The sequence below is a fragment of the Seriola lalandi genome, unplaced genomic scaffold, assembly GCF_002814215.2.
Source record: "Seriola lalandi dorsalis isolate HSWRI2012SDOR001 ecotype SW California unplaced genomic scaffold, Sedor1 jcf7180002054256, whole genome shotgun sequence".
Taxonomy (NCBI): domain Eukaryota; kingdom Metazoa; phylum Chordata; class Actinopteri; order Carangiformes; family Carangidae; genus Seriola; species Seriola lalandi.
Genome location: NW_019524809.1, coordinates 620,412 through 647,902, shown reverse-complemented (window position 1 = coordinate 647,902; position 27,491 = coordinate 620,412). Strand labels below are relative to the sequence as shown.

At 38.3% G+C, this 27,491-nt stretch overlaps 1 protein-coding gene and 1 pseudogene across 3 annotated transcripts; one reads left to right on the top strand and one right to left on the bottom strand.

The window, feature by feature from the left end:
- Positions 1-954: 954 nt before the first annotated feature.
- LOC111654000 (uncharacterized) lies at positions 955-26,330 on the bottom strand. Of its 2 annotated transcripts, none has more exons than XM_087173561.1 (5): positions 26,187-26,330; positions 25,958-26,028; positions 25,136-25,327; positions 22,222-23,552; positions 955-3,495 (listed from the first exon to the last, which is right to left on the bottom strand). In XM_087173561.1, the coding sequence occupies exons 2-5, from the start codon at positions 25,977-25,979 to the stop codon at positions 3,472-3,474; spliced, it is 1,569 nt and encodes a 522-aa protein (XP_087029687.1). In that variant the 5' UTR covers positions 25,980-26,028; positions 26,187-26,330; the 3' UTR covers positions 955-3,471. The 2 variants fall into 2 exon arrangements, with proteins under 2 accessions (XP_087029687.1, XP_023260581.2); XM_023404813.2 differs by lacking the exon at positions 955-3,495 and adding an exon at positions 15,133-19,631 and having other exon boundaries at positions 26,187-26,324.
- LOC111653981 (CLOCK-interacting pacemaker-like) lies at positions 1,884-7,559 on the top strand (annotated as a pseudogene). The gene is made up of 3 exons (XR_015437167.1): positions 1,884-2,092; positions 2,482-2,677; positions 4,473-7,559. The product of XR_015437167.1 is annotated as a CLOCK-interacting pacemaker-like (transcript).
- Positions 26,331-27,491: the final 1,161 nt, after the last annotated feature.

Genomic DNA, 27,491 nt, shown 5'->3' with positions numbered 1-27,491 from the left:
TAACAAGCATTTAATGAATTGCTATTGAATTTTTGCTGAAGCAGAACTTAAGCCAAGTGGGGTTTTGAACTTCTGACCTTGATATCCCCAGAGAAGGTGACTTACTGATTGTGCCACTGGGTAACCATGTGCTGCACATGCCTTCACACAAGTTGAGGCAATGACATCAGCCAAACCGGGGTATTTAGACCTAAAAAGAAAATCACACATCTTTCTACTGGTTTCAGAATTATCATCAAATAATTTGGTGACTTTGAATCCAACACAGAGCAAAAAAGAAAATGTTGTGCATAGAGTAAAAATTACAACAACATTATCAATATCACTGAGGACTCAGCGTTTGTCCGATCCAAACACTGCTTGAAACACTTGATATGTACCATCTAGGGAATGTCTGTTTCAATTTTGGTAGCATTTGAATGAAAACTTGTGGAGATATAGAAGTTAATTGATGAAAAAATATAGAGTGACGGACTTCTGAATTGACCACAGGTTACAGTGAAGCAAACTTTCATTATCATTCAGTGGATGTGCTGGAAAAGCTAACAAGGACAAAAACAATAGGGTTCCAGCAGCATTCACTGCTTGGACCCCTAAATATAGCTGCTAGCAGCAATTAACAGGGTCCAAGCAGCTCACAAGCATTTAAATACCACATGTATGAATTGCTATTGAATTTTTTGATGGGGGACTGATGAGGGCTTCTGGGCCATGTGGGGTTTCGAACCCCTGACCTTGGGGGACAATAGGGTTCGCTGCTGCTGGGACCACTAGTGATAATATTGAGAAATAAAACATTTTATTTGTATAGGACAAAACATACGTTACAAAGTTCAATGAAAGTAAACTAAATTAAGCAAAAATAATATAAACAATGAAATAAATATTAAAACAGAACAGACAGAAAAGATCAAGAACAAATATAGTAAAACATTAAAAAGACAAAAAGCGATGATAAAAACATATATCTATTTAATGTGTATAAATATATACATGCATATACTGTATACATGTGTATATTTGATTCACTGCACATACAGTATATGCTGTAATAATGATAATAATAATACTTTTTATTTATACAGAGCTTTTAAAGGCACTCATACGCTAGGGAAAAAAGCTGAGACAAAATAGGAGGGCGAAAAGCATCAGTGACAGAGCTGAGCGTTAGCTAAAAGCAACTTTAAAAAGATGAGTTTGTGTGGGGATGGGGTCAGAACATTTAATGTCCATTTGGAGAGAGGTGGTGGCTCTCCATATGTTTTAGACCTTTCAGTGTTAAATTACAGCTTGCTATCAGCAGGAGCCTCATGGACCAGCCTTTTGTGAAATAATGGGTGAAGTGTCATAGTACATGTGCCTGAAGTTGACACCATTATCCGGTACTCAGCAGAAAGCTGACTCGGCTCAGTACAGTGGAAAACCTGCAGACAGGAGACACATTAAAGGAAAAACCTGAAAAATGAGTGAGAAATAGGACGACAATGCCCCCATCCAAAGGGCACGAGGGTTCGCTGATGGTTTGATGAGGATGAAAATGATATGATAATATAATTATATATTGGCCCTCACAGTCACCAGATCTCAATCCAGGTGAACACCTATGGGAGATTTTGAAGTGACGTGTCACAGCGCTCTCCACCACCATTATCAAAATGCCAAATGAGGGAATAACACCTTACTGAGACACTTTATGTTGCTTTTTCCTTTCATTTGTGACCATTGTATGTTTACTAGCATTTCCACTTGGAAGCCATATTATATTATGTTATTGGGTGTTTCCAGATTAATGATTCTGTTATTGCGTTATGATAATGATTCTGACGTTTTGTGCTTATGCAAAAGTCTGTGTATCTCTTTGCTTTGATATTTAGAGATTTTGAATGCCAAAGGAACAGGGGCATTTTGGGGAGCGGGCTGCTCGTAGCGCCTCAAAGAATGCCAAGGATAAGAGTAACAGCGCCACTCTGCGGGCATCCCAGGGTGGCGCCCACATGGAGCAATCAGGAATGGGTGACATGAGCAACCACATGCTGCGCTGTGACTCAGAGAAGGACTCTGAAAAAGACTCTGGGTACTCAGGTAAGCAAAGGTCCATTTGGATGTATGGATTTCTTTAAATTAAAACATGTTCACAGAAAAATGGGAATGCTTTTCTATCTTTCATGATGCAATTAATTTGGTTTTTGCAGGTTTGGGGGAGAGGGGCCTTGCTAAGAGAGGTGATCAAGAACCTGATGGTCACTCTGGCTGAGCTCCAGAGAACCTGTGTGGAAACTTCCTCTGTTACCAAGGCCCTTCTCCCTCAGTTGCTCAGTTTGGCTGGGCGGCCAGTTCTGAAAGAGTCCTGGTTGCTCCAAATTTCCTCCATTTAAGAATTATGGAGGCCACTTTGCTCTTTGGAACCTTCAATGCCGCAGATATTTTGTGTAGCCTTCACCAGCAAAGGGTTTGAATACTTATGTCATTGTTATATTTCAGTTTTTACTTTCTTTTGTGGTTCATTTTTGTGTTTGTTGTTGATGTAGACGACCAGCGCAGCAGTGTGAGTGAGACTCACAGGGAGAGCAGCAAAAGCTTGAACAACAACAATAGTGTGAATTCTGCAGGCCACAACATGCCTCCTTATGAGGAGCTCACCCCCATTTACGTCATCAAAAACCTGGTAGTCAAGCCGGTGAGATATTCAGTTACACACACAACTTGCTTTTTTTTAGACATTCTGCTTTGTTGTCTCATAAACTGTGAGACTAAAGAGACTGAAGTGCAATTGAACAAGGACTGAGTGACTGATTTAAAACACATTCAGTCAGCAGTCAGTACATGATTATTAAACTGTTTCTTAATAGTGTCCTTTGTTAGTTGTTGACACATCACAAACATAAATAAATTTTTCAACTGACTGATTAGCATTGCAATATAATTTTAAAAACTAAAATGAACTCTATATAACTACTGTATAATAGCAGGCCAAATTATATTACAAAACATTTGTTTAATAACTACTAACTACAGTTAACAAACAACCACTGGGTAAGGACACAAAGACCTGTACAATATATTGTAGTTTAGGGCTGTTACAGTTATTTCCATTGTTGATTAATTTAGCAATTATTTTGTAATTTGTTTAATCTTAGTTTTAATTCATTATTTGGTCTATTAAATGTCAGAAAAGGTGAAATATGTCCATCACAGTTTCTGGGAGTCCAAGGTCACATGTTCATGTCAAGTCAAGTCAAGTAACCATTTATTTGTATAGCGCCAATACAATGATAGTAATATTAATAATAGTGATAGTAGTGGCAGTAACAGCAAAAGTACTGTAATGGTAACTGTAATGCTCCTACTAATAAAAGTCATAATGAAATCTAATAACAGTGATAATAATTATTATTAATTATAGTAGAATTTAGCAGCAGGTGTTAAACAGGATCATGGGAGCAGTAGGTGGTTTGCAGTTGCAGATCCAGACTACAGCTCTGGAGGTGGGAGGACCTGCATAGAGTGACAGGAAAGGGGGGGTAGGAAGGAGAGAGAGAAGAAGAAGGGAGAGAGAGAGGCACACAGCCTTAGCGCTCATGTCTTGTTTGGTCTGAGCAACAGTTCAAAACCTAAAGATATTCAGTTTACTGTGATATAAAGGCAGCAGATTTTCATATTGAAGACACTGGAATGAGAGAATGTTTGGTATTTCTTCCTGAAAGTACAGAGATTTTTCACTGAAAACAGCTGTCTGTTGCTGCTGGAAACCAAAACAATGAGCTGAAAAACACTAAAAAGCTGGATGTGTGGTAATACTCTGTGAGGTACACTTTTCACGTTACACCATACATTACTACATCCATTACTAGATAGTCATTTGATCCATTTTTAATATAAAGATATCCATTATAACTGCTTTAAATATAAATATAATTTTGAGACTGTACTGGAGAGGTGGTGATTTATTTCTCTATTTTATACAGGTGCAATTGTGTTAGTGCATCCCCAGTATATTTGGAAAGCATATCAATAGTACAATGATGACATTATAGTTAATAGTTGGGGCAAATCAAAGTAATTTATTAGAATGATAACTGAAATTAAAATTTATCATGGGACTTTTTTGCCCCAAATTGAACCAGGTTATGAAAGATATAGGCATAAACAAAACAACAGCAATTTTAAAATAAATAAATAAATAAACTTTAAACAATTGGTATTAATGTTGGAGCACTTTCTGTGAGACTTGATTTGGGGTAACATGGTACAGGAATTGTTAAGTATTTGTAAATGTTTAACTGCTATGTTCTGTCAATATTTTTGTGAATTGTTTGCTATATTGGTTCAGGTCTTGTTGCCTCAGTTGTTTTATGTCTTGCTACTTATCTCTTTGTGACTTTAACTTCCTCCACATCCTCTGCTCTCTCCTTTACTCTGGTCTCTATTTGCTGCTCACATATAACCCTGTTTACAACCTCCTGGCGGTACAGTCTAGACCAGAACAGCTTCTGCATGGGCACCTGGCGTGGGGCGGGGGTTGGCACTCCCTTTCCAATGGCAAAGCACCCACCCAGCTCTTACTGATCCAACAGCCAGTAATACCTGCTCTCTCCGACACTACCCCAACTCCTTCATCCAGTCAAGCTGCACCTCCAGGTCATGTTAAGACAGGAGGCAGCCGCAGCAACCAGAACCACGGCAGCAAGAACTCATACCTGCCCATCCTGAATTCTTACCCTCGTATTGCCCCCCACCCCAGGAAGGAGAGCTATGAGGGCAAGGCTACCACATGGATGGAGGGGGTTAAGGAGAGTGGCAGTGAAGGCCAGAGCCGGAGCAAGAGAGTTTGCATTGAGGAACAGAAGAGGGAGGCTGTATCTACCACCAGCCACCTCCTGAAGCTGCAGCAGCATCAAAAAGAGGGTAGAGTCCATTCCTCTTCCCAGTATAAAGGCAGAGGAGAGCACAGCTCCTTTCCCATCCTATCTCACTCTCCACTACCCAGCCATGCATCCTCCACCACCCAACACAAGTCCTACCACTGCCACCCGAACTCGGGCTCCGACAACGTGGGCTCACCTTCCATCTCCAGCTCCCAGACACCCTCACCTCCTTCTTCCTCTGACTCCCCCTCATCATCCTCTCCTCCCTCTTCATCTCCCTCTTCCTCCACGGCTCACAGCCCATGTCGCCTGGCTCCAGACAGCTCGTCCACACGCCAACGCCGTTTCTTCAATACAGCCGAGATCCTGAACCAGTCGGGCCTGCTGGCCATCACGCTACGAACCAAGGAGCTGCTGAAGCAGAATGTCGCCACAGAGAGAGAAATTACCCAACTCCGTCAGCACACCCATCTCCTGTGCCAGGTAGCCCAGGCCAGCCAGAGCAGGTGTAACAATGGCTCAGATAGTCTCGACAAACTCCTCCAATCCATGACCGAGTCAGACTCTTACCCCAACTTAGACTTAAATCAGCTGAAAGCACTCAGCAGCTGCCATCAACAGAGGAAAACTAGAACTGAGGAAGACAAAGAGAAAGATAACAACAAGAGAACCACAAAGACACACAATGACCTACTGCAGGTGGTGTCTTTACGCACAATAGATGATGGAACATCACCACCCTCGCCGCTGTTTGCCCCCTCACCAGACACAGAAGAAACACACCATGGTGACAATCCTCTAGACGCTGTCTCTGTTTCTTCTCCCAGGTCTGTTCCTGAACAGGGACGCAAACAAGAAGTCATGGCAAGAACTTAAGTGATCTCACTATGTTGCCAGAGAGCTCGACGCATAATAACTATCTCCTCTAGCTTCCTGTGGAAGAGGACATCGATCTGTAATGACTGCCAGGGAAATTTGGACTTAGCAATACAGGAGAGCATGGCTTTTTGAGCAATTTAACATGTATGTGAAAAATTAATAGAGCTGGTTGAAAGTTTAGAATGATGGTTTTATGATTTAGATCTACACACATGATTTAAACTTGTGTATGACTGATTGTGTATTTTTATTTTTTGCTGATGCCAGGTGCCCATTTTTCAAACATATTTTTTATTCATTCAGGTGGTGACATACACAGTCAGTGATGGATGTCCTACATGTGACAAGAACCAGTGAGACAACTGAAACATGTCTACAGAGAAATAGAAATCATGAGTCATGTTCTGTTATTATCATCACTCAGGGTTGTTGAGGAGATTTCCAGCATTTATAAGCTGGTAACAGTCTTTTGCTTTAATGTTTTGCTTTTAAGATATTGACAGAAGAAAATACCATTAGTTAGTTATTAGAGTGTTTTATGATTTCTTTGGCTCAGTTTTCACCAAATAATTTCAGTGTGCAAGCCTTTTAATGCAAAGAGGAAAACTCTCTGAATTCTTCCCTTTAAATACAAAATGCTGTCCTTATATACAGAGTGAACAGTCCATCACATGCCCAGTCCTGAGAACACCTCCTATCAGTTCCAGAGAAGAGATTACTGAATCATCCTTACGCTGCATCATATCAAATACTAACTTCCACATAGCACATCTTTTGTTTCTCATCACTTTTTATATAATCTTAACCAAATTATCACTGTTTTGATGAAAATTAGTTATTATTTGACAGAATATTTTGATAATCACCATTTTATTTATAAAATCAACAATGATTCAAATTCAGTAATAAACATAATTTGTAGAGATGCTCAGATAAACTCTGATGTGAAAGTGTGCAGTGTATCATGTCATACCATATCATTTCATATGCCATCAGAGTTTTGCAAATTGTGAATTGTGTGCCAAAGCAAACGTAAAATATTGTAATTAAAGTATATGTGGCAGTTCAGGTGAGATAACACAGTACCTGCTGTATTCACAATCCAAATTTGATTAGCTGTCTTTGCAAAATTGAAAAAATATGACTGTTTTCATGCTATTTTTGACTGGGGAATTCTTAGTTTTTGTTACAAACAGATGTGTTCTGTTTTAATGTTGGTGCATGTTACATCATGTATGTTCACAGTCTAAGTGCACAGACAGTGTTAACCATTAGACCTCCAGTTGTGACTTTTTGAGATTTGGCTCAACTGTGAACCCTGTAACACCATAGACAGCAGTTTTTGTCTGTTTCACACCTGAATGGCTGATAGATCTGCGGATGTGTCTGCAGATCATGGTCTGGTACAAGCATGTCAAATTGATCATCTATACTTGCCCATGATCACTTGGGACATCCAGTCAGACATCCTGTGGGACTGACATTTTTACAGAGTTGTTGTATGGTCTTGCTCGGTAATGCATTATTGTGGATTATTTGCATTTTTTTCCTCAGTCATTTTTGAATGAGGAGTGCGTGCGTGTGTGCGTACGTGCATGCGAGCGTGTAGAGGTCTGTAATGTATTAGCTTGTAGATATTAATACAAATTTAATTATAGATTTATTTAATTATATCTAGATTGATTGTAGATGTGGGACATTGATCTTCATTACTGTCTAATAAATCATAATCAGGGGTATGGCAAAAGAAATGGGCTCTTCACACGTTCTCAGATACAAACTTAAACAATAAATCTGCTCTGACTCATGAAGACATCTATTGAGATTGTGTCTTTCATCCTTTTGTTGTAAACTTTGGCATGAGACTTTCACATTTTCTCCTTGTGAGACAGATGAAAGGGGCTTTCACGAGACATCAGATGTCTTCAGCAGAAGTATTGATTGATGCCTTGATGCATAGACAATTACAAATGTTAACAGGTTAACTAATGTAATGTCTTATGGAAAGGGTATTAACCCTCGGTTTCTTACATATCACCAACTATATTCCCATATAAAGCTATTCCGTATACATTTATTACATTCATGTGTGAAAATTGTACTGGATACCTAAAACTAAGACTTCTGTCTTAATAAGGACAATTCATACGATCTGTCCTTGGAATTTTAAGGTGCTTCATGGCTCCCTAAACTTGCCATCATTAAGAAGCCCTATTGTAGAAATTATTTCATTCATTCATTTTCTACCGCTTATCCTCTAGTAGGGTCGCGGGGGGGCTGGAGCCTATCCCAGCATCTTTTCGGGCGAGAGGCAGGGTACGCCCTGGACAGGTCGCCAGTCCATCGCAGGGCAAACACATAGAGACGGACAACCATTCACACTCACAGCCACACCCATGGTCAATTTAGAGTATCCAATTAGCCTAGTCCCCATTTTGCATGTCTTTGGACTGTGGGAGGAAGCCGGAGTACCCGGAGAGAACCCACACTTGCACGGGGAGAACATGCAAACTCCACACAGAAAGATCCCACGGCCGAGCCGGGACTCGAACCCGGAACCTTCTTGCTGTGAGGCGACAGCGCTAACCACTGCAGGCCCGTGCAGCCCTTGTAGAAATCAGTTCATGCCTTTTATCTATATTTGTATTTAGAGAGGTGACGGAAGACATTATTATGTTTTAAAAGCTTTGATTCAATGAACATTGTTGTGAGCATCACCTACATTTTGTATACATTCAGTGTTGTTATTTTATTGTGGAGATGTTAAATTATTGCATATTTAGCCTGGTATTACAGCCTGTTATCTACCATTTTGGGGTTAGAGCCCTGTTGGTTTTTGCTCAGGTTTATTGTTATTATTTGTCTTCGGCGATGGCAAGATCGGTCAACATTCACAAAAGGCAGGGCTTAGCTAATATTGGCCATAACACATTAACCATTGGTCCGATCACCATAAAACTTGGTCCATATCTTTGGGCCGCGACAGGGACAGGGAGTAAGCCTACCAAAGCATTTTGATACTGCCCTCTAGGCGGTGCCAAAAAATACGTACCTCAGAATCTGGTGAACAGATTTTCATAAAAATTGGTACGCGAATTGTGGAGGCGGGTATTAAAGAAAATCTGAAGTGCCATATTGATTGATGAAAGGGGACGGGGCCTATTCATCAATATGTTCCATCTTAAGCCTTTGCTCAATTTGCAGAGAGCTGGAACAAGCCAGACACATGAAAATTATGATCATAAATGGTGTGTTAATGCTTGACAAAAAATATGATCCCATTCAGCCATATGGTGGTGCTATACTAAAAAGAGTCAAAATTGTAAAAAATTAGAAATGCTGCCCCCACCACACTGAGACCCATCATCTTCAAATGTACCTCTCAGCTACAGGTTAGTATTCTCTACAAAAAGCCACTGTGATAATAACAACTACCATTATGGATTTTGAGCTAATTGGCATAACATTAAAAACAGTAAAATTAATAGAACTTTTCGTATTTTTACTTTATCAATACCAAATTTGGTATACAGTCTTGGGTGAAAGAGAATGACAATTCTATTACAAATGAGCCAGATCGGTCGAAAAATGTGGCGCCAATAGACAAAAATATCTGCAAAAGGCAGGGCTTTGCTATGTTGGCCATAACTAATAGAACATTTGTTCGATCATCATAAATCTTGGTAGATATCTTCAGGTTGTTATGGGGAGTAGGTCTGCTGAAGCATTAAGTAGCTGAAATTCAGCTCCTTCTCTCAGTGGAGCCCAAAACAGTGAGATCCCGCGAATTGCCGCTTGCGGCTATAATTATTATTTGTCTTGTGCCTTGGCTCAAATTGCGTGAGCTGGAATGAGCCAGAAACTTGGCCATATAACTGGAAATGATGTGCGCTACTGATTAAAGAAGCATGAGCACAATCGGGCCCATGGTGGCACTGTAATTAAAGCTCGAAAAAGTCATTTTCAAAAGGCCACGCCCCTCACACCATTTGTCTGATTGACTTGAAATTTAACACACAAGTCCAGCTCAATCTGCTCAACTGAAAAGGCTCTTGGACCATTAAAGTGTGCCTGGGTAGATTTTTTGCTAATTTGCATAATTTCATGCCAAAAATACGCATCTCAAAATCAGTTGACCAGATTTTCACCAAAATTAGTACACATGTTCTGGAGCCAAGTATTAATGAAAATCGGAAGTGCCCTATTGATTGATGCAAGTGGGTGGGGCCTATTCATCAATATGTGCCATCTCAAGCCTTTGCTCAATTTGCAGAGAGCTGGAATGAGCCAGACACACGAAAATGGGTATCATAACTCCAAATGTTGAGCAAATGCTTCCTGAAAAATATGATCCCATTTGGCCATATGGTGACATTATAATCAACAGTCAAAATTGTGAAAAATTTGAAAAAGGCTGCCCACCCTACACAGAGAGTCTCATTGTCTTCTATGAATGTAGATTTGTTTCAGTATTATTTATGGGAACAGATCAACAATCCATCAGTAAATGTGTAATCTGTAACCCACAAATACAAAAATAAATTTGCAAATTCAAAAAAATATCTTGCAAATATAAAACAGATTTGCAAATACACAGACAAATTCCACAAATAAAAAATAATTATCTGTGAATACATTCAATTAATTTACAAATAAATGAAAAGTATTTGTGAATATCTTCCTAACCTAACCTAACGTTACTGGGTTTCAGCCCTGGGCTGTATGACCCTATTTTGTTTTGGCCTGTTCCTGTTACTTGTGTTTTTTTCAGGCCGATTTCACCTCAGTGGAGCATATTTAAGCTTGGAAATTCAAGATGGCCTCTCTATCTCAGCCCTCCTGGAAGCCTTGTCACTTTTAGGCACCCAACCTGATTTTTGTTTGGTTGTATGTTGTGTTTGGTTAAGGCCTAAGTTCCTGTACATGTAGTTTAAGTTGGTTCCATTTTCCTAGCACCCAACATCTACACCACACCACTGACTTCATATTTTTTAGTTTGTTTAGTTTAAATTGAGTTATCCTTAATAAATCTGGTTTCTTTAAATGGTCAATGTGTGGAACTCCCTTCTTGGTTATGCTCCTAAATGAACCGGGCATAACAGGTGAAAACAGCAAAACATTTTCCTATTTTGACATTTATGAAAAAAGACACATCTACAAGGTCCTACAACATCTTTTTGTTTGAACTTTGTGAACAAGTTGATTAATTAAAGGTTTAGTAAGCAGGATATAACAAGTACAATAGTAGCACATATCAGTAGACTAATTGTCTAGTCTAAATTAAGTTATATTTAGGTGTGCCACCATTAAGTTATATTTATGTAAATAACAGGTAGCTTGTGATAGAAATAAATAAATACACTGACAGATAAATGATGTAATAATGTGGATAATTTTATTTGACAAAAGAGAGTTTGTTCAAATAATTAAATGATTTAACATAAATGATTTGTGTATTTACATTTAACCATAAAAGCAGAGCTGTCCCTTTTTTTACTTATTTATTTTTACCTGAATTCAATATTGTGTTTTCTTAAATAACCTCACCACAGCAAGGTACAACTGAATACTTGAAAAGAAGAGAAGAAAGACAAAGAAGAAAAACAAACCAACACAATAACAATAAAAAGGGAAAGAAATCAATTTAACAGCATCAAGATTTTCTGTAATCGAGAGTGGATTTCTTAGTTTAACACATTATGATAATATTCCACAGCACTCACTCTTAAAATGGTTAAAATACACTATTGAACCTTAATTTCCTAATAAAGAATATATTTTTTTACATATGCAAACAAAGGGAGTAAAGGTAAAATAATTGTGACACACACAAACCTCACACATTTTGTATCTACTCTGATCAGCAGAAATACCTTGGCATTTAGAGTTACTTTACATTTTATTAGTATTAATGATTATTTTGTGTCAAAAGAGTAGTTTGATAGCACTTGAGCAATTATTATAAATTCGGAAACCTGACAATGTTCAGTGTTTCAGGTGTCTGCCAAAACAGAACTATTTCCTGAGATTGCGGTACATACTAATGAAAAAATCAAAATCAAATGTTCAGCTGTTATCTTTGCATTACAAGTGCTTAAGTAAAATACCTATTTGAGAAAAGTAGAAATGCTGTACTTTAAATTTATGCCAGAATCATCCAAATAGATATATTACAGAGACATAGACCTGTCTCTTATTTCGCCTCTGGTTACACTTGCTTGCAGCAGGCACAACAAGGGCGGCAACAACGATAGCAGTAATGCCAGAACTGACAGAGTAGCCCACTGGATGTCTCAGAAGATGCTTTAGTATCTTCTATCTTCATCTGCTCTTGATGTGTTTTGGTAGACACTTGTTGAATTGCCTGCTCTGCTTCATTTCCTGTGGTTATATCCAACTGGAATGTCTGATTAGCTTTGTTGTTAGTTGTCGTCCTAAAAGGTTTTTTACGTTCTTTGAGTTTCTCAATCTCACTGAGCATCTGAACCTTAACTTGATCGAGCTCGGCATATTTTTCATCAAGTCTTTTGTGGTCTCTCTCCCACTCACATGTACATGTGTTCTTAGTAAGTACCTGTTCCAATGTTGTCTTCTCCAATGGTTCTTTTTCTTTCTTTGACCATGCTCTCTTCAAAAACTGATTGATCACCTTCACTCTTTTCTCCAGATTTTTTCTTATTTCATGACCACTGCACTCCATCTGATCAATCTCCTTCCGATGCATTTTAGTGTCCCACCAGATCTTTCGCAAACAATCTCTTTTTGACATTTTCTCATCTGTGAAAGGATCTTGCTCTGTCGCTACCTTGGACAGTGTTACAAGCTTCTGTTTCAGTTCATTTTCCAGTTCTTCTTCTGCTACCATCAGCAGGCTGTCCCTCTGGGTTTTCAAGTATTTACCTTTTCTTTCAAGATCACCTTTATCTTCTTTAAACTTCCACTGATGCTGTAAATCTTCAGTCTGGTTCGCAACACCTGACTGCAGGACATCTCTCTCACATTCAAACTCTTTATGTTTATTCAGATCCTGTTTCTTGACATAATGCTGTTGCAGGCATTTTTTCTCTGCAACTTCAGTTTGTACCGCCTTGTCAAAGGTAATTGTCACCATGTATTTCTTCTCTCCTTGTATCAGGTCATGATAACCAGTGATTATATTTTTCAGTTCATCAAGTTCAGCACATTTGTCTTCCAGTATTGATTTCAATCCAAGTATAGCTCCACTTGTGCGCTTTAAGCTATCCATATTCTTTGTGTAGTCTTCATGTGTACTTTGATTCACCTGTCTGAGTTTTGCTCTCAGACTACCCATAGAGTTCATAACACTGGTGAGCCAATCATCTCTGATTGTTAGTTCAGACTGTTCTCCTTTCATTCGCTTCTTTACATTTAAAAACATGTCTCTCTCTCTTTCTGTAGTTGTCTTCATTTCATACAGTTGTTCTTTTTCTTGGTTTATGTCATCAAGGAGACAATAAATGTTTTGTTTCTGCTTCTGTAGCTCAGTCTTTGTGTCTTCCAATTTTTCCTTTTCGTATTTTATATCTTGTTTAACTTGTTCTAATAAGTAAGTTTGTTTCAGGATATCAGACCTCATCTGCTCCAAGTCTGTTTTTTCTTTGTTTATCATCTCATTCATTCTGTTGAGGTCTTGTCTTTCTTCCTTCAGACCTGCCTTCAGTTTGTCAAGATGTTGTTTTTCAGTCGTAAACTTTTGCTTCCATAGATTTTCAGTGTCCTCTTTCTGTATGACTAGGCCTGACAATATATCAGACCTTCCTTTTTTCTCTCTAACAGCTCAGTATAGAAAGCCATATTTTCTTCCTGTCCATCAAGTTCTGACAACTTTTCTTCAATTGAAGAGTACACTATTAGCATATCTTCACTGTTTTGTTGTAAACTTTGCATTTTGTGTTTGATGTCATCACTCATTCTTTCATTCAGATGCTGAAGTTTTACTCGTGCACTTTCTATGACTTTCATTTTATCCATGACATGATGTTCTCTCATTATCAGCTCAGACCTTTCCCTTTCCAGTTTGTCCATTTCATTCAAAATCATTTGTCTGTCTTTGTCAATGTCAATCCTCATTTGACTGAGAACTTCCCTTTCTCCACTCATGCTGTTCATGGTGGCTCCAACTTCTTCCTTTATCTTGTTGAGATTCTTCCTTAGAAGTTCCAGTTCTTTCCTTTCTGCCAGTACGTTCATCTCACTGCTTTCCAGTTGTAGTTTTAGTCTTTTGATGGTGTCATCCTGTACTTCTTGTTCTTCTTTTTCTATACTAATCTTGGTAATGATATTTTCAAGTTCGTTTTGTTGTCTCTGAACTTGAAGGTTCAGATCTTTAATGTTGATTTTCTCTCTGTTAATCTCATCTAACAGACTATCGGCCTGTTCTTTCTTCTTTTGTAGCATAGTCTTTGTGACTTCCAACTTTTCTTTTTCGTCCTTTACATCTCGTTTATCTTGTTGTAATAGCTGAGTTTGTTTCAGGATATCAGACCTCATCTTCTCCAAGTTTGCTTTTTCTTTATTTATTGTATCATTCACTCTGTCCAGATCCTCTCTTTCTTCCTTCAGTCCTGCCTTCAATTTGTCAAGATGTTGTTTTTCAGTCGTAAACATTTGCTTCCATACATTTTCAGTGTCCTCTTTCTGTACGACTAGGCCTGACAATATACTTATCAGACCTTCCTTTCCACTCTGTAACAGCTCAGTATAGAAAGCCATATTTTCTTCCTGTCCATCAAGTTCTGACAACTTTTCTTCAATTGAAGTGTACACTATTAGCATATCTTCACTGGATTGTTTTAAACTTTGCATTTTGTGTTTGATGTCATCACTCATTCTTTCATTCAGATGCTGAAGTTTTACTCGTGCACTTTCTATGACTTTCATTTTATCCATGACATGATGTTCTCTCATTATCAGCTCAGACCTTTCCCTTTCCAGTTTGTCCTTTTCATTCAAAATCATTTGTCTGTCTTTGTCAATGTCAATCCTCATTTGACTGAGAACTTCCCTCTCTCCACTCATGCTGTTCATGGTGGCTCCAACTTCTTCCTTTATCTTGTTGAGATTCTTCCTTAGAAGTTCCAGTTCTCTCCTTTCTGCCAGTACACTCTTCTCACTGCTTTCCAGTTGTAGTTTTAGTCTTTTGATGGTGTCATCCTGTACTTCCTGTTCTTCTTGTTTCTATACTAATCTTGGTAATGGTATTTTCAAGTTTGTTTTGCTGTCTCTGAACCTGAAGGGTCAGATTTTTAATGTTGATTTTCTCTCTGTTAATCTCATCTAACAGACTATCGGCCTGTTCGTTCTTCTCTTGTAGCCTAATCTTTGTGACTTCCAACTTTTCTTTTTCATCTTTTATATCTCGTTTACCTTGTTCTAATAGCTGAGTTTGTTTCAGGATATCGGACCTCATCTGCTCCAAGTTTGCTTTTTCTTTGTTTATTGTATCACTCACTCTGTCCAGATCCTCTCTTTCTTCCTTCAGCCCTGCCTTCAATTTGTCAAGGTTTTGTTTTTCAGTCGTAAACATTTGCTTCCATACATTTTCAGTGTCCTCTTTCTGTACGACTAGGCCTGACAATATACTTATCAGACCTTCCTTTCCACTCTGTAACAGCTCAGTATAGAAGCCATGTTTTCTTTATGTCCATAAAGTTCTGACAACTTTTCTTCAATTGAAGTGTACACTATTAGCATATCTTCACTGTTTTGTTGTAAACTTTGCATTTTGTGTTTGATGTCATCACTCATTCTTTCATTCAGATGCTGAAGTTTTACTCGTGCACTTTCTATGACTTTCATTTTATCCATGACATGATGTTCTCTCATTATCAGCTCAGACCTTTCCCTTTCCAATTTGTCCATTTCATTCAAAATCATTTGTCTGTCTTTGTCAATGTCAATCCTCATTTGACTGAGAACTTCCCTTTCTCCACTCATGCTGTTCATGGTGGCTCCAACTTCTTCCTTTATCTTGTTGAGATTCTTCCTTAAACATTCCACTTCTTTCCTTTCTGCCAGTACACTCTTCTGACTGCTTTCCAGTTGTTGTTTCACTGTTCTGATGGTGTCATCCTGTACTTCTTGTTCTTCTTGTTTCATAGTAATCTTGGTAATGGTATTTTCAAGTTTGTTTTGTTGTCTCTGAACCTGAAGGTTCAGATCTTTAATTTTGATTTTCTCTCTGTTAATCTCATCTAACAGACTATCGGCCTGTTCGTTCTTCTCTTGTAGCCTAATCTTTGTGACTTCCAACTTTTCTTTTTCGTCCTTTACATCTCGTTTATCTTGTTCTAATAGCTCCGTTTGTTTCAGGATATCGGACCTCATCTGCTCCAAGTTTGCTTTTTCTTTGTTTATTGTATCACTCACTCTGTCCAGATCCTCTCTTTCTTCCTTCAGCCCTGCCTTCAATTTGTCAAGGTTTTGTTTTTCAGTCGTAAACATTTGCTTCCATACATTTTCAGTGTCCTCTTTCTGTACGACTAGGCCTGACAATATACTTATCAGACCTTCCTTTCCCATCTGTAACAGCTCAGTGTAGCAAGACATGTTTTCTTTATGTCCATAAAGTTCTGACAACTTTTCTTCAATTGAAGTGTACACTATTAGCATATCTTCACTGTTTTGTTGTAAACTTTGCGTTTTGTGTTTGATGTCATCACTCATTCTTTCATTCAGATGCTGAAGTTTTACTCGTGCACTTTCTATGACTTTCATTTTATCCATGACATGATGTTCTCTCATTATCAGCTCAGACCTTTCCCTTTCCAATTTGTCCATTTCATTCAAAATCATTTGTCTGTCTTTGTCAATGTCAATCCTCATTTGACTGAGAACTTCCCTTTCTCCACTCATGCTGTTCATGGTGGCTCCAACTTCTTCCTTCATCTTGTTGAGATTCTTCCTTAAATGTTCCACTTCTTTTCTTTCTGCCATTACGCTCTTCTCACTGCTTTCCAGTTGTAGTTTTAGTCTTTTGATGGTGTCATCCTGTACTTCCTCTTCCAGATCCCATTGTTTCTGAATGTGATTTGCAGCTAACTGCTCTGTTCCACGTTTACTCTCATCCTTTTGTCTTTGCAGCTTCAGCTTCATAATCTCTAGTTCATCTCTCTCACTGATGATCCTCTCCAGCTGCTGGTCGAGCTCTTTCTTCCTCTTCCTTGTCTCCCTCTTGACAGCATCTTTTTCTCTTTTGATCTCATCCCACATCTTTTTAACTTCCTGATCTTTTCTAATGCCTTTTCGGATCATTTGTTGATTTTCTCTTTTTTTGATCTCCAACTCAGACTTCAACACTTCAATCTCTCTTCTTTCTCTTTTAACTTTCTCTAGTCTAATAGCAAGCTCCTGTTTTTGCTTTTGGATATCATCCCTCATTTGGACTGTCCCATCCATCTCTGCTTCTGCACGTATCATCAATTTTTCAAAGGCTATCTTTATATGAGATTTTATTCTGAACATGTTGTCTCTTACAGTGCTGTTCTCACCTAGTAATGTTTTGAGCCCCTCTTTTTGTTGCACTAATTGAACATTTACATTGTCTAGAGCTCCCATTTCCATTCTAATTAATTCCAAATATTTGTGAATCTTTTGTCTCATGTTTTGTTGATCAGCAATGCAATCAGTGACCTTTGAGATTTGGTGTTCCATTTCAGCATTCTCCCTGTTGCTTCTCACCTGTTTCTTTTCCATGCACTGTTTTTCGTCTTCTCTGTATTGTTGGATAAGAGTAGTCGGGTCTTTGATAATCTGCATATTCTCAGTGACTTCTTCTGTTTGTTTTTGCAGTTTTATCCTCAACACTTCTGATTCATCCCTCTCTCTTATGGTTTTCTCCAGTCTTTCGTCTAATTCTCCTCTTCTCTTTTGGGTCTCTCTCCGTAGTAATTCCCTTTCTCTTTGTATTTCATTCCACATTTGTTCCATCTCCTCTTCTTTTCTAATGTTTTTTCTAAACATCCGTTCACTCTCTTTTCCCTTTATTTCTAGTTCTGACTTCAGCAGCTCCATTTCTCTTATTTCTCTTTTGACTGTTTGTGCTCTGTCATCCAGCTCCTGTTTCTGACATTTGATATTCTCCCTTAAACAGTTCATCTCATGTATTTCTGCCTCAGCTTTCTGTCTTTCTATTTTCACATTCTCACTCTCCAATTGAATCTGTTGTTTCAGCATCTCAATCTCTTCTCGCTTTGTCTTTTCTTTTACTTGCTCATGTATCAGTGTTATATCGTCCTCCAGTTTCTCTTTAACCTGTCTGAGTTTGAAGATTTCATTTTTGATTTCCTCCATTTCTTTGTCCTTTCTATTCTTTGTCAGTTTGTCCCTTTCTGTATCAATTTCAGCTCTGTCATGTTTCTTTACATCTCCTTTCTTTCTCTCAGTATTTTCCAGGGCAGATTCTCCATCCTTTTTCTGCATAATTTGATTCTTGAATTTTAAAAAGTCAGCTCTTTCCTGGAATATTAAAAGATAACTGCTTTCCACGTCATGTTTTATAATGTTAATCTTATAGTTTAGGTCATCCAACTGTCTTTGGTTTACTTGGGCCTCCTTCATACTAACCTGTATATCCTCACTTTTTTTTCTAGTCTTAACAGCCATTTTTTCTACAGTGCTCATAACTTTTGCCACTTTCTCCAGCTTCTGCTCAATCTCTTCACTTTGACGCTGTATTTTTATTTTTAAAATATCTAATTCGTCTCTCTCCCTCAAACTTTTCTCTAACTTCTGATCCAGGTCTCTTTTCTGTTTTTTTTTCATCAGTTTTATGTTGCTTATTTCTTTTCTCAGATACATTTCACTTTCCTTCATTGCAGTTTTTACCATTTTCAACAACACGTGGAAATGTTTAATCTCTTGTAACAAGCTTTCGATTTCACTGTTTTTATCCTTGTGATATTTGTGAATGTTCATTTTTTCAGGTTGGTTTTTTGGTTCTAGTTTTGCCAATCCTATGATATCTTGTGTTTTATACAACTCTGCCTTGGGCCTTTGAATATCAGAACTTCCTGGGTCCTTTTCATCAAAACCTCCATCCATCTCCTCAGTTTGTGTCTGTAGATCTTTTTTCGACTCTTGTCTTTGTTTTTCCTCCTCAACGTCCGATCTCATCAAGTCAGACTCGTCAATTTGTTCTTGTTTCACGTCACTGCCATTCTCATCTTGGATTTCATATGTAGTAATTTCCTGTTTAAAAGCATTGGTTACCCACAAACTGTCTCTGTGCTCTGTTTCCTGCAGTGGTCCAGTTTCCCCTTCCACAACATTTCCAGTTTCCTTGAATAGAATTTGTAACCCAGTTTCAGTGTCTGGATTCTGGCTCTGCAGGTCATTTATATCTATAATGAGTCTTTTAATCTCTTGATTTTTTTCTTCCATGTTCTCCATAGCATACTTTATTTGCTCTTTGATTTTCTCCTCTCTCTGCTTGAGTTTAGACATCTGCTTCTTCACTTCTACCCTTTGTCTCTCATTTATTAAACATTCTGTCTGATCCTCATCTATTAATGCTTCATCATGAATTTCTGTCTGCATCTGTAAGAAAATGTTCTGCTTTTCCTTTATGTCAACTTCAGAAAACTGTTTGTGCTCTGTTTGCATTTGCTCCTGTTCTTTTATTTCTACACATTGATGCTGGTCTTCTACTGTAATCGACTGTTGTACAAATAAAGTCTCTTTTGTAATTTCATTTTCTCCTCTTTCTTCAACTGGTGGAATTTCCAGTGTGTGATCTTTGAGTGATTCTCTGTCTGTTTCTTTCTGTGGTATTTGAGGTGTAGATGTTTTCACTGAAGAAGTGTTTTTGATTGCAGATTCTGTCAATATCCATCTACTGACCTGAGCTTTCATGGAATTCAGCTTGTCCTTCACAAAAGAAAGAATTATTGTTTTTGTTATTGTTTCTCATGCAACCAAGTTAGGTTTTATTGTGACATTCATTTATTGATACAATCCTTGTTTATTGCTGTTAAAATTACATTCCAGAATCATTAAACTCACCTCATGTGCCTGTGGCAGTTGTTGAAGAAGTATTCACATACTTGACTTAAAAGTAGTTATACAGTAATACTGTAACTACAGCCTATTACTTGAATGTGTATTTTTTGGCAGATATTTATTCTTAATAGGTACAAAAAGGAAACTACTGCACAAGACATTACACTTATTATTGTTTTTAAAGTATTGACATGACATTAAACAAATACCAGCTAGAGGAGCTGGAGGATTAGGGTTAGAATCTTTCTACCTGTATATTGTATTTAATAATAATTAATATAAAAAAGATCCAAAAAAGGGGGCAGCACGGTGGAGCAGTGGTTAGCACTGTCTCCTTGCAGCAAGAAGGCTCTCGGTTTGGGTAAAGTTCAGATGTAATGAAATGGCACCATATTCAGAGTAACTTTTAAGGTGGCTGTGCTCTAACTCCTCATCTAGTGGGCAAATAAGATTTTGACAACCTTGGGTCATATTTATATCTCATAAGTGACAAAGGATATATTATATATTTATTTATATTATAATATATTTTGTGATATTCCATAACTTTCTTAATATCTTTCTTATTATCAACTAATCCCATGTGCAAGGCTTACATCTTCAGAGGGTACCAATGGGCTCAGGGCCTGACAGCAACAGACAGCATGGAGAGGTCAGAGATTACTGAGAGGCAAAAGGGGCCAGTGTAAAAAGTGGATTTTCAAATTGTTTCAGAAATGTTTGCCAGAGTTTGAGTTTGTCTCTCTTATCTCTTTTTCAATTTTTGGAGATGTGGTAGTTCTTCCCAACATACTATTGGTTCGTGTCTTTTCATGGGATTTAGTCAGTGTGTTGGCCACTGTAGTAGAGTTCCTCTAAAAGTTCCTCTACAGACATGTTTTAAACTATGTAAAAATAATCTGCTCTGATTAATATTTTGTTTAACATGATTTTCCTGCATAAAAACTTAAAAAACATAAAAACTGGGGCTGTAATAACATCTACTCATACTTCCTCATTGAAAAATCTGGATCAGGCCTCATGCCCTGCCCAACACCGCTGCCTTTGTTAGACTGACAGGTGAAACAACAGGGAGTATCAATATTGGTGAGTTTTTGAAGATTTTATTGTGCACCAAAATTGCAGACTAGAAGATGTATCAGAACAGTAAGTGTAGTTATTTGTTTATGTTAACTCCCAATTGGTAGTAGCTGACGCAGTGTTAGTGGTTGTGCTAATGCAAACTCTTGCTCTTTGTGCTGATAAGGTTCCAGGTTTATTGAACTGGATTTGTTCCATAGGTATATAAAGAAGTATATAGTATATAAAGTACACACATGTGTGTATGCACACACCTCCATATAGTCAGTGTGAAAACTGAACAAGGTGACAGACCCATAAAGTGAAAATATTCATTTAAAAAGTCAGTGTTATATTTTAACAGACTGCACATTGATGACTGCAGCCTACTAACGTTGCGAGCACCCAGCTGACATTATGAGCTGTCGCTATGTTAGCTTAAACAAGCTGACGTTAGCCTTTGTGAAAGTTGTGTACACCAATCTTGGTGTGTGTGGGTTTTTTCCACAAGTCATCACAGACCTGTTGCTGGCCTGCACTTGCTGTTGTCATTCTACGTGTCATTGTTACTGTTTTCTGTCCCTGCCTTCTTCTTTCTGACGCCAGACTATAACATTTGTACGGTTATTATCCTGCTCTCGTCAGTCCTGGAAGAATCACATTTCCAGTACCTACAACATCTACAGTACCTTTGTTACTGTAGAAAAACAAGAATCGTCACATTTTTAGAATTTTCAGAAAAAAAAAAGTATTGGTTCTCGTAACATGTAGTAGCTCATCCACCTCGAGGTTGGACATGTTGTTCATTCTGATGTTTTTCTGCTCACCACAGTTGTAAAGCAAGGTTATCTGAGTTCCCGTCTGTAAGCTCCAAACAGTCTGTCCATTCTCCTCTGACCTCTCTCATCAACAAGGTGTTTCCTCCACAGAGTTGCTGCTCACTGGATGTTTTTAGTTTTTGCCTCCACTCTGAGTAAAAACTGTCTGTTGTGTGTGAAAATCCATGAGAACAGCAGTTTCAGAAATACTCAAACCAGCTGGTCTGGCACCAACGTGTCACAGTCAAAGTGACTGAGATCACGTTTTTCTTCTTTCTTATGTTTGATGTAAACATTAACTGAAGCTCCTGACCATACGCACTCAATTGTTGCCACATGATTGGCTGTTTGGATAAAGGCATGAATGAGCAGGTCACATTCATCATCTGTAAACTGATTTGCTCAGTTCACCGTTCACAAAAAATATGAATGCGTTCGATCACATTATTGACTCGGGTCCATTTAAGTATCACTAAACAATACCTGAAGCCTGGAACTGGCACAGATCAAAAGAAAGCTGCTGTTATTCATTCATTATTCATCTGTGCTTATAACTGGCAAAAGAAAAACTAATGACTTACCATGTATGTTTTGACTTCTTCTTTGTTCCTTTCCATCTCCCTCTGGACTTTGACCATTTCCTCTTGTGTGTTGTTAATCTCTGTAGCAGCTTTTTCGACTTTAGCTTTCATCTCACCCACAGTCAGAATTGCAGTTATTGTAGCTTCCAGTTCTTTTTCAGCCTCTTCCCTTTGTTGTTGCATCTTTATCTTCATGATTTCTAACTCATCCCTCTCTTTGATGATCTTCTCCTGCCATTGTTCTAGCTTCCATCTCTTTTTGTTTTCTTGAAAATTCCTCCATTTGATTTGGCTCTTTCCCTCTGTAAATATGCTTTTCCTTTGCTCTTCTTTCACCATACACAGCATCTTTCTGATTTCTTGTACTTCAAAAATCACTTTTTGCATGTCAGCTTTAACTTTGTTTGTGGTGCTCATCTCCATGTTGTCTTCCTCAAAACCATGTTCCTTATGTTGTATAATTCTTCTGGTTCTGTCAACTTGTTGAAGTTCTGTCTTATGTTCATCCACATTGACCTCCAGCACCTGCACTGACCTCTGCCCCTCAGTCTTATCTTGTCTTTCCTCCATGTCTTGTTTAGTCTCTTTTTTCTTCTTGCTGGTCTTTTGCTTTTTTCTCCTGCTCCTTCTTTTTATCAGGTTCATTTTCTTTACTTCTGTCTCAGTGTTGAACATTTCCAACTTTCTTTTTTTATTTGTAATTTGTAACTTGTTGTCCAGCTCCTGTTTATGCCTTTGTTGTTTTTGCTTCTCCACATCAGCCTTCATGTCTTGTTGTTGCTTTAGAGCGTCAGATTTCATGTTTTCGATTTGACCGATCTCTGTGTTTAGCTCTTGCTTCTCTCTAAGAGTAATTTCCAGTTGTTGTTTACTGTCTTCCAGCACATCCCAAAGTTTCTTCATCTCTTCCAAGATTCTTCTGACTTTTACCTTCACATTTTCAAAGGTGTCTGCTCCTTTTTTCTGTCTTTCTCTCCTTTCCACTTCTGCAGCTCTCTGCATTTCAGTATCTCTTTGGATTTTTGTCCACTTTTGTTTGGTGCGCTCAGTTTGATCTCTGTGTTGTGAAATATCCTTTTTACTGCTACTTCTGTCCAGAGTTGCCCTCTGTTGGGATATTTCAGCCTGCATTTTAAGAAGCTGCAGTTTTTCTTGAGTGGCATTTCTTTCTCTTTCTGTCTCTTCCCAGTGTCGTTCAATCTCCTCCATTAGTTGACATGCCAGTTGTCTTTGCCTTTTAATGATCTCCCTGTTGGTTTTCATGTTGACTGTTGTTTGTTTGTCCTCTAATTGCTTGATGTTTACCGTTGTGCTGTTCTTTTGTCTTTGTTCTGTGGGCCAAGAAAATGGACAGAATGTTTAATAAATGATCAACACATACAACCATTGCTGAGAAGCCACTCTACACTGAATCTTATGTTGTTTTAAACCAGTTTATCTTCTACAGTGATGCCAAAAAGAAGACAAGTTGGACAAGGAAAGGCATTTTACACAAGATAGGGACAGGATTTGAAGTAAAGAAATACACTCCTCTCGCACTGTCCAGGTGCTGACACACTCATTCTTCGTCCTCTGTTGATGTGTCTCTGTCTTCCTCCCCACTCACAAGACTGGCAATAAGCTGGACCTTTTCTTCACCGGACACTGCTCTTGTACAGACCTCTCTGTTACTCTACTTCAAGTCTCTGATCATTACTTTGTGTCCTTCTCTACCTCCTCCTCCTCCTCCTCCATCCACTGACAACACACTCACACCCACACCATCCCTCATTGTTCAACTCTCCTTTCTCTTCTCGCCACTGACCCCTCCTCCTCTCTTCTCTCATCTTTCCCCTCCCCTGAGTACATCTCTCTCGCATCACCTGCCTCTGCTCCCACCACTCTTCTTTCTTTCCTGTCCTCTTCTATAGACCGTGTCTGACCACTCAACTCCTACACTCACCTACAAGGCCATCTCCATGTGTGCTTTGACTGTCTGACTCACTGCAAACAGAGAGACATAGCTTGAGAGAGGCTGAGCGTAAGTTGAGAAAAAGGGCCTTCTCAACATCCAATCTCTAGCTGTTTTCTCCTCCTCTCTGTCAAGTGGTGAAATTGGTTTCTGTCTTCCAAAGTCCCAGACTACTGTTTCACATCCCAGAAAACTCTTCAAATCCTTCTTCCCCCTGCTCCCACCCTCACCTCCTCCCCGTCCTTCATCTCTCCTCCTGGTGGATTTTGTTGCTTTCTCTGAAATTCTTTCCTCAACCCCTGGGTTGATACTTCTTGCACGGATCACTTTCATTTACAATCCACCCACGAGAGTTCTACTTATTTGAATATTATATTGCATGGAATATCTTACTCTGTCAGGGAAATAGTAGCTATAGCTGTTAAATAAATGTAGTGCTGGAAAAACAAATAGGATATGTTGTAATATGGAAAATATTTCAGTAAAGAAAATACCTCAAAATTGTACTTAACTACAGTCGCCTACTTGAGTAAAAGTATTTAATTTCTGTTTCAACCACAGGGCAGTCACCATTTAACCTCAATCAAGAGCTTTGAGTTGCTCAAATAGAAACACCACACTCATGCTTTTGTTGCCACAGAGAAGATACTGTTGATAAACAACTCAAAAACATTAGTGAATATATAACAGATTCCTCAAGCTGTTTGTTGTCTAACATTTTGCATATATTGTTTGTTCAGTATGATCAACAGTTTTTGCAAAACCCTGGAATACTGCATGTTCAACATACAAACTTTTTTTTGTTTATAAAAAAAAATAACATCAGCGCTGCAAGTTAGAGGCGGTGTCTGCTCCACGGTCATAATTGTTTTCATTTGTTGTATGTTGTGAGTTTAATTTCACAACAGTAAGCTGATGTTGCAATCAAGTACCGCTGTAGCATTTTGAGCAGGTTTATCTCACCTGAATCCACCACAAGCTCCGGGTTCTCCTGTGACAGTATGTGGTGGCGGCTCACTGTGGACTGTGTCTCTTCATCCACACTGTGAAATAGTGCCCTCGTTTGTTCTGGTGGTGTCGGAGCCTCGGTGACAGGTGTGGGCGATCTCCTCCCAACAATGATCTGCTCCTGTAACTCCTCCAAGAGGTTTTCCTCTACAAATGAATTTGGTGGTTAATTCTCTCACAGAGATTTACACTTACTACCTATTAGAACATTTACGACACATACATTTATTTTACGTCCTTTACTTCACACATAAAACAAGTCTCTAGCACAGCCTTCTTCCACCTGCACAACATTATGAAAATTAAAAAACATCTCAACGTCTCAAATGGACGCTGAAAAACTAGTCCATGCATTTGTTACCTCTGGACTTGTGTAATTCTTTATTATCAGGATGTCCCAGTAACTCAGTAAAAAACCTGCAGCTGATTCAAATTGCCTGCCAATGCTTAATTGTGCAGTCTATCAAATGTAGCCTGTTGCTTGTGTTAAGTTCAAGGTAGTTTTCAAAGTAAGTTTTCACTTAACCATGCGTTCAAAGCCTGTCAAATGCAGAAGCTGACATCAAATAACTGCAATACGTTTTACATTCTCAGTAAGAAATTATTATTTTTTTTTTTGTAATTTTTGAGGACCTGCACATTACACAGAGGCAGTTTATGGTAACATCTGAAAGCACGTTTACCATATAATGGCCATTCAATGGTATCCACATGCATGTATGTTTATTGTTGAGAACTAAACACAGTAATTTAGAGGAATGAAATAACAATACGTACCATGTTCTCTTGGTTTGGCCATGTTTCCACATTACAGTTTCAAAACTGGTATTTCACATGAGATCCCAGTCCTGAGAATTTAAATCATAAGGTACGTGATACACATGAGTACTTAAATTACTGCAGTTACCACAAGGGTATTTATTAAATATTGCAAAAATACTGAAATAGTGAATCAATGTACTGAAACATTGAAAATTTATATAAATTATATAATTTTTTTTCTTACCTCAGCTTCCCCTTGTCTTGATTTTTGGACAAAAACACAAAGTGAACCATGTTACACTCAAAGTCCTAGAAGATGAGGAACATTTGACAAGGTACGACGCTGTTCTACTGAGGTGTGAAGCTCTATGGAGATCTGTGGAGATGCGTCAGCCTGGCAATATCTCCTCATTCCACATGTTTGTTGACCACCAGGTCTGGTTGTCAGATAGATGTTACACCCACTAAATGAGTGTATGAGTGGGTGAAGTTTGGGTGGTGAAACATCTTGCTCTGTGAGTCTGGTCTCACCTGATAAGGGTGGGGCCCATGTTTGGTGTGGTGTTCAGGGTTTCTCTCAGCTCTCCTGATGAAGCAGGCAATGGCTCCCATACTCATACATGTATTGTATGTACATACAAGCAGAAAAGGTGTCCTAGCACTTTCTAATGTTTTGATGTTTTTCTAATACCATGTGAAGTACACCAATCATTTCTTGAATTTATAGTGTAGGTAAACATGGTACAAAATTAAATTACTGGAACACAGTCACACTGTTTTTGACTTGAAGTTATGTGTGGCTACATGCACTGCATGAAAATGGGAATCTTAAATATGAGACATTTAGAGTGAGGCTGAATCTCACTTTTGGGGCTTGTATGTGAATGTAAGTGGAGTTGACAAAACTTCCATAAAAACCTTTTTGTAATCTTTTTCTGTGCACAGTTGATAAAAGGAAATACAAACATGACGATGGTTAAAAAATATTTTAGTGGTTTAAAGTCGTCGGGTCTTTCTTCTAGTGTTTTGAAGGTGTAACAATATCACATTTTTGGAGAATATGCTTGAGGGTAGAGATGAAATCAAATGTGAATTTACACCCATATTTTTTAGATACATCCATAAAACTGACATGTCAGTAAAGTGCATTCAATTTATTTGTCCATGAAGGTACTTTTACACTAAGTTAATCTGAATTTTCACTTCCATATTTAAAGACCTACCAGTCAGGCACATCAAGTCACTGTCAAGTAATTGTGTGGGTGACCTGGTATCTCTATTATTAATGTCATGAACTGCTGATCTGTCCAGGGTGTTTTATCAGCTTCTGTTCAGTGTATACCAGGGTGAGTCTCAGCCACTCTTACTTTAAATAGAAAAAAGTGGGCAACTAGAATTAATAAATGACTGATGTAATATTTACCAGCTCCTTTGTCATTACAGCTTTATGACAATGATCCCTGGCAGAATTATCTCAAAGTCAACAGCTTTAGTGACCAGTTATTTTATAAATTAAGATGATTTTATATGAGTTTATACAGTGTATTTG